The sequence below is a fragment of the Eretmochelys imbricata genome, chromosome 7 (genome assembly GCF_965152235.1).
Source record: "Eretmochelys imbricata isolate rEreImb1 chromosome 7, rEreImb1.hap1, whole genome shotgun sequence".
Taxonomy (NCBI): Eukaryota; Metazoa; Chordata; order Testudines; family Cheloniidae; genus Eretmochelys; species Eretmochelys imbricata.
The window spans coordinates 7,402,262-7,418,933 of record NC_135578.1 but is presented as its reverse complement, the minus strand read 5'-3'; the positions used below and the strand labels follow the sequence as shown (position 1 = coordinate 7,418,933).

General features: G+C 42.5%; 1 protein-coding gene across 3 annotated transcripts in view; it reads right to left on the bottom strand.

Annotated features, from left to right (window-relative positions):
• The window catches only part of SLC25A26 (solute carrier family 25 member 26), a 146,475-nt gene that overhangs the window by 22,101 nt on the left and 107,702 nt on the right, over nucleotides 1–16,672 (bottom strand). For all 3 annotated transcript variants that reach the window (XM_077821286.1, XM_077821288.1, XM_077821287.1), the window contains one exon: nucleotides 6,485–6,554. In XM_077821286.1, the coding sequence (XP_077677412.1) occupies nucleotides 6,485–6,554 (70 nt within the window). The remainder of the gene's footprint in view (nucleotides 1–6,484; nucleotides 6,555–16,672) is intronic.

Below are 16,672 nucleotides of genomic sequence, written 5' to 3'. Positions count from 1 at the left end.
TGACAGGCTACAGCTAATAAGGTAATGGTCCCATTTGCATTACAACTATAACTGTGTCAGGGGACTTGGTTCCTACCTGGTTGTCCCCTAACCTGGTTTATAAATGGAAGGAAGTTGTAGTGTAGACAGGACCTGACCATTTCAAAGAAGTGCAATTGAAACTGGACTGTCCAAAGCTCCTGGGTTGCAGTAAGATCCTGGCTGCACCATCACCTTTAAACACTTTGTAACCATATCAGGCACAACCATGCTGTTACTGGGTCCACTGACTCATTTATAGTTGCGGTGTAGACAGGGGCTGGAGTCTTTGCTTAGCTCATTAGCATCTAGATTCACCTACAGAGAATGTACACCGACACTGAACACAAAGAGAAGTCTCTTGCTGTACAGCATTTTCTCCAGCCCTTAAATCATCTTTGGTGGCTCTATTTGGCCCCCTCTCTGATTTTTCAACCCCCTTTCTCAAATGTGAACACCAGAACTGTACACGCTGTTTAGGACTGTTCTCACTAATGCCATGTATAAAGGTAAAAATCACCTCCCTGCTCCAACTCACTCATCCCCTGTCTATACACCCACAAGTCGCATGAGCCCCTTTTACTGCAGCATCTGACAGGGAGCTCATGCTCAGTTGTTTATTCACTATGGCTCCTAAATCCTTTTTACAGTCACCTCTTTGCAGGACAGACTCCCTTCTGTACGCGTGGCCTGCATTCCTTGCTCCTGGATGGATAGCTTTGCATTTGGCTGTTTTAAATGCATTTTGGCTTAACAGACCCAGCTTGCCAAGTGATCCAGATCACTCTGCATGACTGCCCTGTCCGATTCACTTACAACTCTGCCAATCTTTGTGTCACCTGCTTTTGAGCAGCAGTGGTTTTATATCAACTTCCACATCATTGATGAAAATGCTGAATAGCATCGGGCCTAGCACCTATCTGTGCAGAACCCCACTGGACACATCCACATTCAATGATAATTCCCCATTGACAACTACTTTTTGAGAGCTGTCAACCAGTTCTTAATCTACTCAGTGCATGCCTTATTGACACCGTATAGTGCTACCAGAGTTCTTTGCAGACTGGTGACTCTCATGTACTGGTGAGCAGAGCCATATGGCCTATTAAAGGGAGAATAAAACCAGGACAGAATACAGGAACCTAGGGACAATCTGTCTGATCTGTAATGATTTAATCCGTTTAGATTTGGAGATCTGAGTACCTGCAAAAGGAAGGTCTTGAAATCAGATTTCCTCACTGCCTTTTCTGGTTAAGGAGGCTCTCAGACCCAGCGTGTAATCTTGTCAGAGTTAATTAGATCAAAAAGGAGAGGACAGCGACCTTCCACTTAACACGTAAAAAGACCTTGTCAGTGCTTCATGATTCACAAGACTCGCTCCTCCACTCTGTCGGTGGCTGTGTCACTACACTGTATCAATCATTCATGTGCAGCCCCACATATTTTTTTATGGCCTGGAGAAAGAGGGCATATTTAATCAGAGAATTCTTCCGCTGCATTGAAGTGACATTCCGGCTCTTTTGCAGACAGGAACTGCCATATTGGATTAGGTCAGTGACCCAGCTAGCCCAGCACCCACCCTCTGACAGTGGTCACTACCAGATACCACCAGTTACAACGTTTGGACATAGGTCCCAGGTTGCAAGAAACCTGCTACTGGACTACGATAGAATAATCTGCCCATAGGAGAATCTTCGTCCTAACCCCCATCAGACCTGCCCTAGAACAGGAGGTTTAGAGTTTGTAGTTTATATTTTGAAAAATTTTACCTTCTCTATTGTAACTATGCACATTCTCATTATCTATACCAGGCTACGTCTATGCTACCACTTACGGTGGCAAAACGTGTCGCTCAAGGGTGTGAATCTTGCACCTCCCTGAGCGACATAAATTATGCCAGCATAAGCACTAGTGTGCACAGTGCTTGTCAGCAGAAGAGTTCTCCCGCTGCTCGTTGGGGGTGGTTTAATTATGTCGATGGGAGAGCTCTCTCCCGTCGGCATACAGCGGCTACACGAGAGATCTTACAGAGGCGCAGCTGCATTGGTACACTAAGCTTTCTAGCGTCGACACAGCCTAATTGTCCAAATTTTTCGGTCCTACCAAGCTCTTGGCCTCTTGCAGCAGTGAGCGCCACAGGTTAAATTCTGTGGTATTTCTTTTGATCAGTTTTAGACTGGTTGGTCGTCCATTTAACTGAGCGTTCTCTTGTTCTTGTGATATGGGAAAGGGTAAATAGGAACCCTGATTTATTTATTTTATTAAGGTACTTCTAGAGCCCCATTAACATAGTATCTAAGGCTCAGACCTTCAGAGGCAGAAGAACAAGTGGATATAAACTGGCCATGAACACATTCAGGCTGGAAATCAGAAAAAGGGTTTCTAACCATCAGAGGGCTGAGGTTCTGGAACAGCGTCCTCATAGGAGGTGCAGGGCAAACAACTTAATTAATTTTAAGAGAGAGCTGGACAAATTTATGACTGCAGTTCTATGCTTGTGATGGTAGCAGGCAGGGCTCACTCCCAATTTACATCTAATGTTCCTACAAGCTCATGGTTCAGGGTTTCAGTTGGCCACCTGCAGGGGCCAGGAAGGAGCCCCCAATGTAGTCGGGGTGGGGTGGGGGGGAGGTTGGTCCGTCTCCTTCCTCAGAAGTATCAGAGATGGCCATAGCTAGAGATGGGACACTGGACGGGCAGGCCTAGGGCACTGAGGTCTAACCATTAGTACTCTATCCTCCCTCTCTGCACTGTTCATTATTTTATATCGCTCTATCATGTCCCCCTCATTCATTTCCTCTCCAAACAAAAGAATCTCTGTATTTTCGGGTTCTCTCAGATGGAAGCCTATAATTCTAATAATTTTCCATCACCCATCTCTACATCCCCTCCCCTTCTGTTTCTGCTATATATTCAGCAAGACAAGCTCACCAGAATGAAACAGTAGCCCAGGTGCCATGACAATAGCTTATAGTAGTATTTTCCATCCTGTTGATTTTGCATCCTGACATTCTGGGGCAGACTCTGAATCCCACTCTGCTCCCTCTGTGCTATTCAAACAGCGACTTCCCTGGCATGTGCTAGTTTCTAGAAGGCATAGACACCTATGATGGCTCTTACACCACATTCCCTGCCGTTCTTATTATAGAATATGTGTTGGGGGTGGGGGGAGTTTGAGGTTTGACCTGAGTAGGTTGCACTCTGGCTTTCTTCACCTGACAGAAGGTCTGTTGGGATCCTTGCCAGATGGCACAAATTAGAGCAGCCCCCAGGCTGCTCTAACCATCATCTCTGGCCAAGGGACCAGAGAGGAAGAAGAAATTACATAAATCAAGACATGGCACCTATGGATTAGATTATTAACAGCTGGCAGAGAAAGAACTCCATGTCTCATTTACATTTATGCTCATGGTTACTGTGTTTATATATATAAGTGCATTGATTGCATATGTGTAAAAATGTGCAGAAACAATAAGACAGACAGTCAGGTCTCTCACAGATCTTTGACTTTAGTCGCTGCAATTTCACAGGCGTTAATGGAACAGGTGTTTTGGATGGAATTCAATATACTGATGCTGTCTGTTTTCTCTCCACCAAACAGTAAATTATGATCAAGCTAGAAAACAGCCAACAATTTGTCTAGAACTAGAAGCCAAAAAAGGACTGTGTATTCAGCTTGTTTGCTTTATCATCACGCCTGTTCTCCCGACCTCTAAAATGTTTGGTCAAATTTTGTGGTGGAGCAAAGAACACAAGGGAAGTATGAGTCCAACATGTTCTCTGTGTCTCAACACTATCATTGTGGTATTGGTAACATCACAATGATTACAGCTTAGTTGTTACTTGCATAAAAGCCTTTTTCTGCCTTTCCAGAGGTTATAATGTGGTGAATTACAATCACTCTAGTGCAATATATGCACATAGTTCTATTTATGGAGGGTTTGCATCTGTGGCTAGATTTGGGTTTTCTCCCCCCTGACCTCTTCATAAAATAGATTAAGTTTACAAATTTAAGCAGGCAGTTTATTCTGATATGTTTTAGCTGCAGAAACATTTACAGATTCAGAAACAGGGAACTACTCGTTGTAGCAAAGGAGCGGACATTGGAGGCAATGTCTGATTAGATCAACATATGATGCCCTCCTATTACATGTCATGGGGAGAGGAGGTAAAAGAGTAAGGGCCTAATCCAAAAGCTAGTGAAGTCAGTGGAAAGACTCCTCTTAATCTCAATGAGTTTTGGAGCTGGTCTTAAAACAAGGGGATGTGTGAATATTGTTGGTGGGAAGGAAAAAGGAGAAAAGGGAGGAAAAAATAGGAAGGAGGAAAGAGGGAATGGCAGAGTGTAAAAGAAGGAACGTTTGCCATCTGCTACAACATATCCAACAAACTTTAGACCCCAGCCCAGCAAAGAATAATGCACGTGCTTAACTTTATGCACTGTGCATAGCTCCACTGCGGTCAATGGCACTGAAACCCCCATGCGGAACGCTGACGGGACTCGATGGAAATGAAAAGTTAGTCCAAAACAGGGTGCCTCTGCAGAGCCAGTCCAGACGGTCAGACGCAAACCTGTGAGGTCCTGATTGACCACTGCAATGCTGAATGTCCTGGACTCACATTTATGGCTTTGTCAATGAGTCCCAGGGGAAACTGGGCACACTTCACAGGACCAGGTCCTTGGACGTTTTTTTCTTTCACATGTGTTCACTAGGGGGTGAGCATAGGTCACCTAAAAGCCAGTAGGTGGTAACAATTCTAGTCACAACCACCCTGAGCAGAATCAAATGGACAAGGCAAGGAAGGGTGATTTTGTGATTAAGGCACTGGACTGGGACTCAGAGGAGACCTGAGTTCAATTCCTAGCTTTCCCAGAGACTTCCTGGGAGAAGTCCCTGGACAAATCACATGATTCCTCTGTGTCTCAGGGTTTGTCTACATGCAGTTTTTGCACTGATTTAACAATAGCAGTTTAGAAACAGATCTCATTAAATCAACACAACCCCTAGCACTGATCAAGGCCAAGAATTCTTCCATCAACCTAGCTACATCTACATTAGAGGTTAGGTCAGCTTAAGTATGGTGCTGAGAGTGGTGAATTTTTCGCACCCCTGAGCGATGTAGCTGGGTCGATCTAAATTTTCAGGCCTGAGTTATATTGATTTATTTTAAAGTTTTCATACGAGTACAGTTGGTTTTGGACATAAACACTTTTATGTCAATATAACTGCATCCACGCAAGGGTTTGCACTGATTTAGCTAAATCAGTGTAAAATCTGAGAGTGGACCAGTTCTCAGATCCCAACCTGTAAAATGGGGATAATCAGTCTTTGTCTGGTCTATTTCAGCTGTAAGCTATTCAGAGAAGGGACTGTCTCTTACTATGTATATGTACAGTGCCTAATACCAAACAGAAGGCTTGATTGGTGACTTGATCTCTATTGCAATATTACCAATAATAATACTTGGAGGTCAGAAACTTCATATCCAATTAGGTACATAAGAGATATTTAGATCCCTATTTTTTAATTATTTAAAGACAATCAAAAGGCCCTTTTCTGGTAAATCAGCAGATTACCAAAGCCAAAACTTATTTGTTATTCATCTCCAGCTTCAGAAACCCTATTATTGCTTTTAAACAGGATTTATTCCTTCCATATATTCTGTTACCAATTTGGAATCTTAAACTGTATTTTACTTCCTTTGGGAAATGCTCTGGCCGTTCATCTCTTAACGACTAATCTGGTTTTTCTATTAAGACAGTTTGTTGTTTTTCTTCTCTGTAACTTGTCATATATATTGATGAGTCATTAATTAATTGACATTTTAAAAGTTATTTTAAACATCTACAGTAGGCTGAACGAGGCCAAGAGGCCTACTGAAGAATTCAATTAACTTTTGGCTTGTTTGGTAATAAATAGTGCGATATTGTATTCTGCCATTCGTTTTCCCTGTGCTAGCGTCTGGAGATTGCCCAGATGTTTTGTCCTGCCTCCAGGCTGTTGCAGTGCTATCCTCTGCTCTCCTGACTCTCCTTAATCTGCGCTGCTGTCAAAGCTGTCACATGAATGGTGAATCATGGCTTCTCCCTGCAATCACTTAAACCCCTGGAGAACAGCTTGGGGCAGACAGCTGCACAGACCCGCACCCAAGCAAAGCCTCTCCTCGTGGAGGATTTTACAAATCAACAACAAGATAATCTGGAAGCCTGACTGACAGGCCCCTGGTTTTCAAATAACAGAAATTTGTCAAAAACAAATTGGTTGTCTTTCAAGCAGACACCCTTTTCAGTGTTCTTTCCCCACGCCCGGTAAAGGACTTTCCTTCTTCCAAATAACAACTGGATCCATTTTCCTCTAAACAAACTAGAATTACAAAGGAATGTTGTTCTGCTATACTTAATAGATTTGCACATTTTTCCCTTTCTTCTTGAGCATTTCCCAGTATAACATATAATCCTTTGCACCTGCAAAAGCTCCACAGGTTGCCGACTGCCAAGAATCAACCACGTGACCCTGCTTCCACGACCAGAGATCCTGTGTTTAAAGAGAAAGGAAAATAAGAAGTTATTAAACATTTGAATCTATCCGATCCCCTGTGAGTTAAATCCAAAGATGGGAACTCAAGTGAAAAGCTATTTTTGCAGCATTTTTCAGTGATGTAATAAGTGATTTTTCCCAAGGAACTTTTGTACTCGAACAAGCAGATGGAGTGAGAAAGAACTGAAGAGGGTTTGAAGTAAATCACTTACAGGGATTCGCTAAGTATGTATTTAAGTCTGCAGCAATGCAGATTTGCAAATATTTAATGAATTTATTTTCTTTTTGGCAAATAAAACAATGCAAAGCAGAACACTAAAAAAAACCCATACAAAAACTGATAATCAGTTCTGCCTTTCCATCCCATATGTGCCTAACATCCCTGTTTGGGCGGGGGGTGTGGGGGAGGAGTCCTTAGCTTAATAAAATATTAACTATTGCCTCAAGCCACTCCAGGGCGTTTCTTTAAAAATCACTCCTGGTTTAATATATTTCAATGCAGGTGGGTCCCTGATTTTTTACCCAATGTGATTAGGGACCATGTGTTGTTCTCTTCCGCACATATCATGCGCCAATCCATTTATTTTAGATCATCATTTATACACACACACGAGATCACTGACATACATGGTGTTTTCCATGCAACGGGCGTTAAGAATCAAATCAAACATACAATATGATCAGTGAAATTGCTATTAGCAAGCAAGATGGTGCAATGAACAGACTGTGGGGATGTCAGGCTGGCTGCTTATTATACCAAATAGGATCATTTCACTGGTCCCTTGCCCTCTCATCTTCAACCTCCCAGTTTATCTCCATCTTTTCGGTTTCCATTACAACTTGTTTGGGGCAGGGACTATACTTTTATTAGGTTCAAGTACGGTGTCTAGCAGGATGGGGGCCTGATCTTAAACTCTTCTAGCTGCTGCCATCATAGAAATCAATAACATCACTTTACATTTGTAGCATTATTCCTCTTTTATACAAGAATACAGTTATGGATGTTCTTTAAAACCTTGCTACCTTTATGCCGCAAAGCCAAGATTCTCTTGTAAATAACCAGATAACCGCACTAGCCCAATCCCAGTGATACCAGTGCGGGGCTCCTGATTGGTTGTATGAGAACATCCCAGTATGGCCCTGGTCATTCTTCTGTCAGTGGGTGACTCTCTATATAATGCTATCTATAGATTCTCCTTGGTAACTTGGTTGTTCTGTGTGATTGATGCTTATGTTCTATTTGTATGTGGCAAAATCAAACAACAAATAATGATGTTGATTGATGTTTGTCATAGCTAAACAGTTTTGTCTCTGCTTTATTAAACAACTAAGGATACATCTCTCATACTAGCCATTCTTTTTCCTACTGATTTGGAGGGTGCTTTCCAGTATGGGTTTCTAAACTGATAACATCCACAGCAGACGGCCAGTTTTCCTTCTTCAAAACAGTGGACTCATAATGCTCCAAAATCTTAGGATGCTCATCATGATTAATGCACACAATTTGGACACATGCAGTTTTTCGTGCAATTCGTCCCTCCTAGAGAGCATATCTAAGATGAAAGGTGGAATCTTCAAAAGGGACTTAGGAGCTTAAATCACATTTTCAATAGTGATGCAGGCTCCTAAGGGACAAAGTTACTTTTGAAAATGGGATACAGGAGTCTAAGTCACATTTGGACTTTTGCCATTTTCCCTCCATATCTTTATAACTTCATATGCTAAAACTTGGTATCCTGAAAAGTTCATGTTTGTTATTCAAAACACAGCAGACACCAGGATGATCGACTGCAGAATGAGCAGGGAAACGCAGGGCAGACTTGCTAGGGTTCTGCCATAAGCCCGTGTCCTGAGCTTTTATGCGCAGCTAGAGAGAGTCTAGGTTACTTATGCTGTTTCTGTAAGGTCTTATTCAGTTCCTTTATGCAGTCTAAAGGAGGGTGCTGTGTGTGTTTATATAAATGTTAAATTATGAATTAATCCAGAGGTTCCCCCACATGCTGACATGCTGCGTTTCTCTCAGAAAAGCTATTCTGGATGAAAAGCTGTGCTGAAAAGAACCCATCTGGCTCTGCAGTGGAGTTATGTAAAAACAAAGACTCAGCCAAGCAAGGCAAATGGTGATTAATTCCCACAGACTATGGTTATAATTGACAACTGGTATTTGCAAAGAACCAAACAGGGTGGAAAACTGTTTAGTGGGGCATAGCTAGGAACAGTTCAGTGAAATTAGGCAAAAGCAGAATGGAGGCTGGATAACAGGAAGAAAATTCCCTAACAGCGAGGTCTATTAAACTGTGGAACAGTCTCCCCAGGAAATTGAGGAAAGCCCTCTCATCTGAGTCATTTAAAAATAGACTGGAGAAGGCACTCAAGATCCTACTATAGGGAATAATCCTAAATTGGCAGGGACCAGCCAAGATGATCTAATGAATTTCCTTCCATCTCTGATTTCTGTGATTCACACGGAGTTCCAAACCCACACACACGCAAAACAGAGAGAGATGGGGAATAAACACATCAATTCAAAGGGTGGGGAGACCAAAATGGGCAAGCATCCTGGGCCAACCAGGCAAGTGACCATCTCTGTGTTTGTTCTAATTAAATTTATTTTTCAGACCAAGCTTACATTTTGAAGGTCCCACGTTTACTCCTTTAGCTCTAGGCTCAGCTAATTGACAGGGTTTTGCAGTCAGATGGGCTTGTAAGGCCGAAGGAGACTTCCTATTTCTCTGGACTGAACCTAATCAACCCCTGTGGTTTTGATATCACTGAAGCAGAATTAAGCACAGAAATCAACAGACTCTCATGGAAAAGGGTAACAAATGCCTTGATGTAAAAACTATGGCCCTATTCCTGCAAACACATATATCTTTGTGGGGGGGGAGGGATAGCTCAGTGGTTTGAGCATTAGCCTGCTAAACCCAGGGTTGTGAGTTCAATCCTTGAGGGGGCCATTTAGGGATCTGGGACAAAAATTGGGGACTGGTCCTGCTTTGAGCAGGGGGTTGGACTAGATGACCTCCTGAGGTCCCTTCCAACCTTGATATTCTATGATCTTCAGCCTTAAACACTGAATTAAGCAGCACCGCTCGCTACTGTTAGCAGTAGTATCAATGTAGTGCTTAGTGGTCCCAATCCAGATCACAGCTCCGTTTTGCTAGACACTGTGTAGACACATAATAGACAGTCCCTGTCCCCAAAAAACTTCCAATCTAAATAGACACAGATACATATGGGAGGGAAAACAGAGGCACAAAAAAGGTGAAACAACTGCCCGAACTCCCACAACAGATTAGTGACAGAACCAGGATTAGAACTCGAGTCTCCTGATTCCCAGTTCTAGAGCCACTAGGCCAAATTAAACACATGCATAAGTGTTAGCAAGACCAAGGCCTTAGTAAGTGAAATAATCACATTGCTTTTAAAAACATTTGTTCATTTAACATACTATAAATACACTGAATTATCAGCAATATAACTACACACAACAATTTGGTCATCTTGTTTCCCCAAATCATTCCTGTCTGATTGGTCAGGGCTTGTCATATTAGAAAAAGCACAAAATAATGAGGGGTTTTTACCAGTGTTGGAAAGCAAAGAGGCCACCATGCCAAGCCAGTATTGTGTGTATTCTGTTAAACTGCAGGCTGAACAGAAGACTTTGTTTTCACTTCAAAGGACCCTTTTCCCAATCTCCCACTCTTCCCTTATGAACAACAAATTGGAAATAAATCTTCTGGCTGAAGTGGAATCTCATGCAATCTGGGTGCTGTTTGGCTTCCCAGCTCCATCACATGCTAACTATTTGTAAACACTTTGATGTGATATGTACATAGAACTAAGTGTACTTCTCCGCACTGCAGAAAACAATACAATGGATGTGTACACAAGACAACCAATACAGTGGAAAGTAGGGCTGTCAATTAATTGCAGTGAACTCAAGTCATTAACTCAAAACAAATTAACTCAATTTAAAACATTAATGGTGATTTATTGCAGGTTTAATCGCACTGTTAAACAATAATAAAACACCATTTTAAATTTTTTATAAATATTTTTGACTGTTTTTCTACATTTTCAAATATACTGATTTCAATTACAACACAGAACACAAAGCGCGCAGTGCTCACTTTATATGATTTTTTTATTACAATTATTTGCACAGTAAAAAGATGAACAAAATTTCAATTCACCTCATACATGAGGTGAACTGAAAAATTCTATTTCTTTTACCTTTTTTACCGTGCAAGTATTTGTAATAAAAAATAATCATGTAGTGAACACTGTACACTTTGTCTTCTGTGTTGTAATTGCAATCAATATCTTTGAAAATGTAGAAACATCCAAAAATATTTAAATAAATGGTATTCTATTATTGTTTAAGGTGTGATTAAAACTGCGATTAATAAAGATTAATTTTTTTTAATCATTTGACAGCCCTAGTGGAAAGTCATAATACGGCTTTCTATCCTTCCACAGTGACACATAACTTTACAGAGATAGATCTTACTTTATATCTGGATAACCCCATGTTTCTTATTCTCCCCACCAATCCCGCCTTAGACTGAACAGCTCGTACCGATTGGCCAAGACACTCCAGAAAGCCCATCAATACAAATCAATATTCAGAACTATTATTTAGCTGAAGTGGTCTTAGCATTACAGTAGCGCTTAGAAGACACAACTGAGATCAGGACCCCATTTTGCTGGGCAACAGACAGACACACACATAAGAGACAGTTCTTGCTCCGGCAACTTCCAGGTTAAATAGGTAAGACAGAAAAGTAGGATTATCATCACATTTCACAGATGGGGGACAGAAGCAGAGAGAGAGATTAAGTGATTTGACCAAGGAGAGTGTAGCAGAGCTGGAAACTGAATCTATATCTGCTGTGTCCCAGTCTAGTGCTTTATTCATTATTATTATTTGTATGGTTGTAGCACCTAGGAGCCCCAGTCTCAGACCAGGACCCCATTGTGCTAGGTGCTGTACACACTGAACAAAGACAGTCCTAGCCCAAAAAAGCTTGCAATTTAACTATAAGACAAGGGGCAGCAGATGGCTACAGAGAAACCAACAGGAGTGCAAGGAAACAATGAGACAATATAGTTCTTACGATCAGCAGTGGTCTCAGCACACCAGCAGCCTAGCGTAGCTTGGTGAAGGTTTTTGTAGATCTCACGGCAAAGGAGAGTTTTGAATTAGTTAGTTTTGTGGATGTTTCTGGGGAACTTCTCCCAGGAGCAGCATGGGAAAAAGCACAAAGGAGTTACATTTTCAAGCAAGCAAGTGGGTGACGGAGGCTGATATGCTGGGCTGATCGGAGGTGGGAGGCGATCTTTTGATATTGTTTGAGAGATGACAGGTAAAGCCCATCCTTCCACAGCAATAGCTGGAGGTTTCTCCCCATTTTGGTCCAAAGTGGTTAAACAGGAGGCTGCACTGAGAGAATGACACGCCAAGATGGTCTCTGCTTGGACACTCAAGTGCGAATGGGACTCATTTCTTGCTGCTTCTATATCGCTTCCTTCACTGGCAAGGACTTCAGCATGGATAGATTTCAGCTCCCTGTCCTCTGCAGCCTCCACCTACCCCTAACCTCTCTGCCTAATGGCCACTAAGGTCATGCTTGCTCACCAGCACTTCATGCCCTTCTGCCATTTGGACTCCTCCCAGCATATTCCTTGCAATCTGGGTTTTTAAATGGGTGCCGCTTCAGTGCTACAAGTGAGACTCACCACTGAGTAACCAGCGGTCCTATGAAGTCAACTGAGCCATCTCTTGCATCCTGGCTTTAGCTGGGGGTGAGTCAGCCACAGAAGCAGCCACATAGCAGGATTTAAGAATCCCTGCTGCTGCTGTTTCATTGCTACACAGGCTCGGCACAGACAAGTGCACTGGTATCTGACTCCACCAAGAGACCTAGCCAGCCCTGGTGGACCTTTGGGTTGGGGTTTGTTAGGAGGAGTCATTCTATGGCAGAGAGGTGGCAGCAAACTCTGCCTTGCTGGAATGCGAGGAGCTTCTCCACCATCCTGAGAGATGCCTGCAGCACAGAGGCTGCTGAAATGCCCCTGGGGTGGGGGAAGGGGGAAAATTGCTCCCAAGAGTCAATATTTAAGGCCAGGGGAAAGAGCCAATCCAGCTGAATTGGAAGAAATTAATCCAAACTAGCCAGACTGAAAGGAAGAAAAATAATAAAGCTGTTGTCTAAGGATCAGCGATCGTGAGATATAGTTTGATGCCTGCTGGTGCAAAGAGAAAGAAAATTTGCCTGGATTTCTGGGATTGCGAAGCTATGCCACAGCCTTCAACAGAGCTGTTCTGGGCTCTCCCCCAATCACTGCAGGGAGGAGAACCCATCTCAAGATGGAGAAAGCACTACTTTCTGTCCACCCACCCTGTGAAGGCTCTCTGACAGGACATCCTTGGGGGATCTCCAGCAGTCCAGTATACCAAGCTGGTGACGCTGTTGTCTGCAGAGAGCAGCAGGAAATCCGGACCTTGCTGGATGTTCTTGAACCTTCCTGGGCAGTGATTATGCTGTAACCCACCTTCAGGTAACGTCTAACCACTGTTTCACCGTCTGATCACAACCACGCCACTGCTGAATTCCCATGCAACATTCTTTGCAGCAACCACGAAACCTCCCAAGTCCCATTTCTTCGCCAAGAAGAAGCTTGTTCATATTCCGAATCACATTTACTTTACATCGTGCAGTTTGCTCATTTCAACCAGTTTAAGATATGGGTATCCACTGTGCATCACAATCATTTTTGTTTGTAGGAAATTAGTTTTTCTGGTGCCTACCAAACTGTTTGGCTTTTAATAAGTATCAACAGGTCCTGAGTATTGTTTCATCCTTTAAATCAGTGTGTGACAGAGGTGCTGCCCCTGCACGTCCCCTACGGGAGTGGTGCTCTCTTTCCCATCAGACCCCACTTGCTGGGCTTCTTTCCTTTTAAGTCCACCTCCAGGCCTAAAACCTAGCGCTGTACGCTTTAACCCCTTCCAGTCGGGTGTACGGTTATGCCTCCCGTCACACTGCAACATTGCTCTTTTTAAATGTGTGTGATGAGATACTTTAGACTAGGAGATTTATTCACAAGAAAGAAGGCATGACTCATGAAAATCCCTCCCAGGCCTTTCGCACAGAACCTGATGAACACACTGTGTTTTTCTTAACATAAAAAAGCAGGAACAGCATCCCCATATTTAGTGGTCATGAGGGAGCTGAGTCAAACGTAGATGCCTCGTTATATTTTTAGCTTTAAAGAGGCAAGCAAGGCTCAAGGTGTCTTCTCAGCCTGAGATCTGCAACTGAGCCAACTTCGTTTTCAATGTTCCTGTTGATTCCAATTATAAACATTAGCATGGTGGGTTAATTTGCTTCGGTGTCCCCCTTTGTTCAAGGTGGTCTTCTTTCAGATGGCAAGAGAGGTGATCAGCAATGTTCAAATAAGCAAGTCCAGATTAGCAAGCTTGTGTGTGACTTTAGAAGTGGCTTGAGGGCAAAGCAACAAGGAGGCAAGACAACAACCTTCATATGATGCTCCTGTAATGGGTTATTTGATTAACACAATGAATGCTGTCAACAGGCGACTGGACCCATTGATTTGTTGACCTCCCAGTATGATTAGCAACATGGAATTTGAGACGCCCAAGAAAGCAGATAGAAATACTGTCCGAATCAACCACATTGATTTGTTTCAGTTTTTGTTCTGTAGGATGAAGAAAACAAACTGTTCTTCTTGGTTCATCTTTACAACTTGGTGCTTTATTGACAACACTGCTGATGGCTGCTCCCAACAGATGTGCAGAACATTTGCTATAGGAGAGGCAGAAAATGGCTACAGCTTAGAAACACATCAAGAAACTAATCACACAGGTATTCTGTTCTTTGGGTGACATTCACCCCAGTTCAAAGGGCCAGCATGAGTCCCAGTCACCGCATAAGCCCTGTTTAAGGGTTAGTACTGGCCTCCACACAGGGGCATTTTTCACTGTTGTGACTAAAAGTGTACGTGTGCAGTGTTACTTTGCAGCACTGATCTGTTATCACTATTTATATTGCACTCGTCACTCCATGAAGCTCTGTTCAGACAAGCAAGAGGACAGAGCCCTTGACCTGAAGGACCTGCATTATAAATGTTGTTAGGATCTGTTTGATCTTAACAAGGATGTGATTAATTTACGCAAACTGCAATGCAATGTGCACTCCAAATAAAACTCATTTTCAAACTCGGTCAATATAGCGAAGTCCTAGGGCAAAGAACGTACAGGCCAGTGAAAGCAGTGCTCACCATAGGGAACCCTCCCAGCACACTGCCCTTTTGCATTTAATAATAAGACTGCTTAGCACTTTTCAGCTGTTAAACACGGTGCAGATATTTATTAATCCATCCTTTAACTAAACCTTCATTGATTCTTTTGGCTCCAGCAGGAAGGTAGGGAGAGAGGTGAAGAGAATGGAGAAATAGAATGGAGAGACAGACAGAGAGAAGGCATGAGGGCCAACAGCACAATGGGCCAAAATAATTTGTTTCTACTGTCATTTTAGCTTATTTAGTTTTAATAATCTTTAGTACCTGCTCAATGTTGACTCGAAGGAGGATTAACCTTTGATGTCCCACACACACAGAAATAAGCTGTCTACATTCCATTTGCACATACACTCTCTCTCCATGCTACAAGAATCAACTTTTTTGCCTGTGCATCATAGAGGTATGCTGGACCCACAGAAAGGGTTAAGACTTGACTGTAGAATAACTTAAGACTGAGGACAAAAACTTCTATTTATGTCTTCAGCATTTCAGTCACGTAGGCCTGATCTATATGTAAACATTGGATCAACCCAGCTACATTGCTCAGGGCAGTGAAAAATTTCATGCCCTGAGCACCACCGTTAGGTTCACCAGTGTAGGCACGGCTAAGTCAATGAGTAATTCTTCTGTCAAGTTAGCTACTGTACTGCCTGTTAGAGAGGTGGATTAACTACGTCCATTAAAAAACCCTTCTACTTATGTAGGAAGCATCTACACTACGGCACTACAGTAAAACAGCTGCAGCACGGTAGCCCGGCTGCTTTCGCATAGACATGGTGTTAGTTAATTCAGTTCTCCTGAAAGGCTGGAGACTGGAGAACTAAGCGCTCTCAATATGTATAGCACAGTCAAGCTGCATGGGAAGTGGCCTTATAACATTCCCATACTGCTCATATCAACATGTTACTTGGGAGGAGCCAACTCTAAGGGTGAGACAAGAGTTCAATCTCCATGCTCATTCATTCCTTGATTTCTCTAGTGGGTCTACCAACGAGGAATCCAATTAGCAGGGATTATTTTTGTAGCTCAGCATTTGACCATTAAGAACTAAAATGAGAACACCAACTCATCTTACGTAGGCCACTGAGCATCCATCAAAAAGCAATGGCTTTTGGTAACGAGATTGACTCGATAATGACATCTTGGAGCAGAGCTGAATCAGTGGCATACAGATGAAAATGTCTTCATCCCATTAGCATCTTCTTGAGTCATCCAGTCTCATGTAACAGGTTTGTTTTTTAAAATTATTTTCTGAGCCTCTCTTTCTTATACCAAAATGGTAAGTATCAGCAACATTCTGTTGGGCTAAGTATTTCCATAAAATGTCATCCTAATGAGAGGTCCTTGGTCAGCATGTCTATTGGGCTTGATACACCAATGCATTCCCAGGGAAACTCATATGCTGAACTGCCAAGGCTATGTGGGTATACAGCCTGGCCATTGACAGTGTTGGATTATCAATTTACCAATGCTACCTCTTAGAAATCTCGAGTCAGCATTCTGCCTGAAAATTCTACAATGGCATGGATCTATGGCATGGATCTTGCCACAGCTTCTACTAAACTCTGCTTTAAAACCATATTGTACTAGCAAAATCTTCTTTGCTCACTTTCCATGATAGTCCAAAACCTTCACTTCAGCACACAGAATAAATTTACTTATTTCACCAGTTTCCATTAGTGAGTGTAAAATACTCGCAGGGGCCACATCTGCATCAATAACATCTGCAAGACCTTTTCCGGTTGCAAAGTTGACACTGGTCTTATTCTACTGAGATAAGAGACATA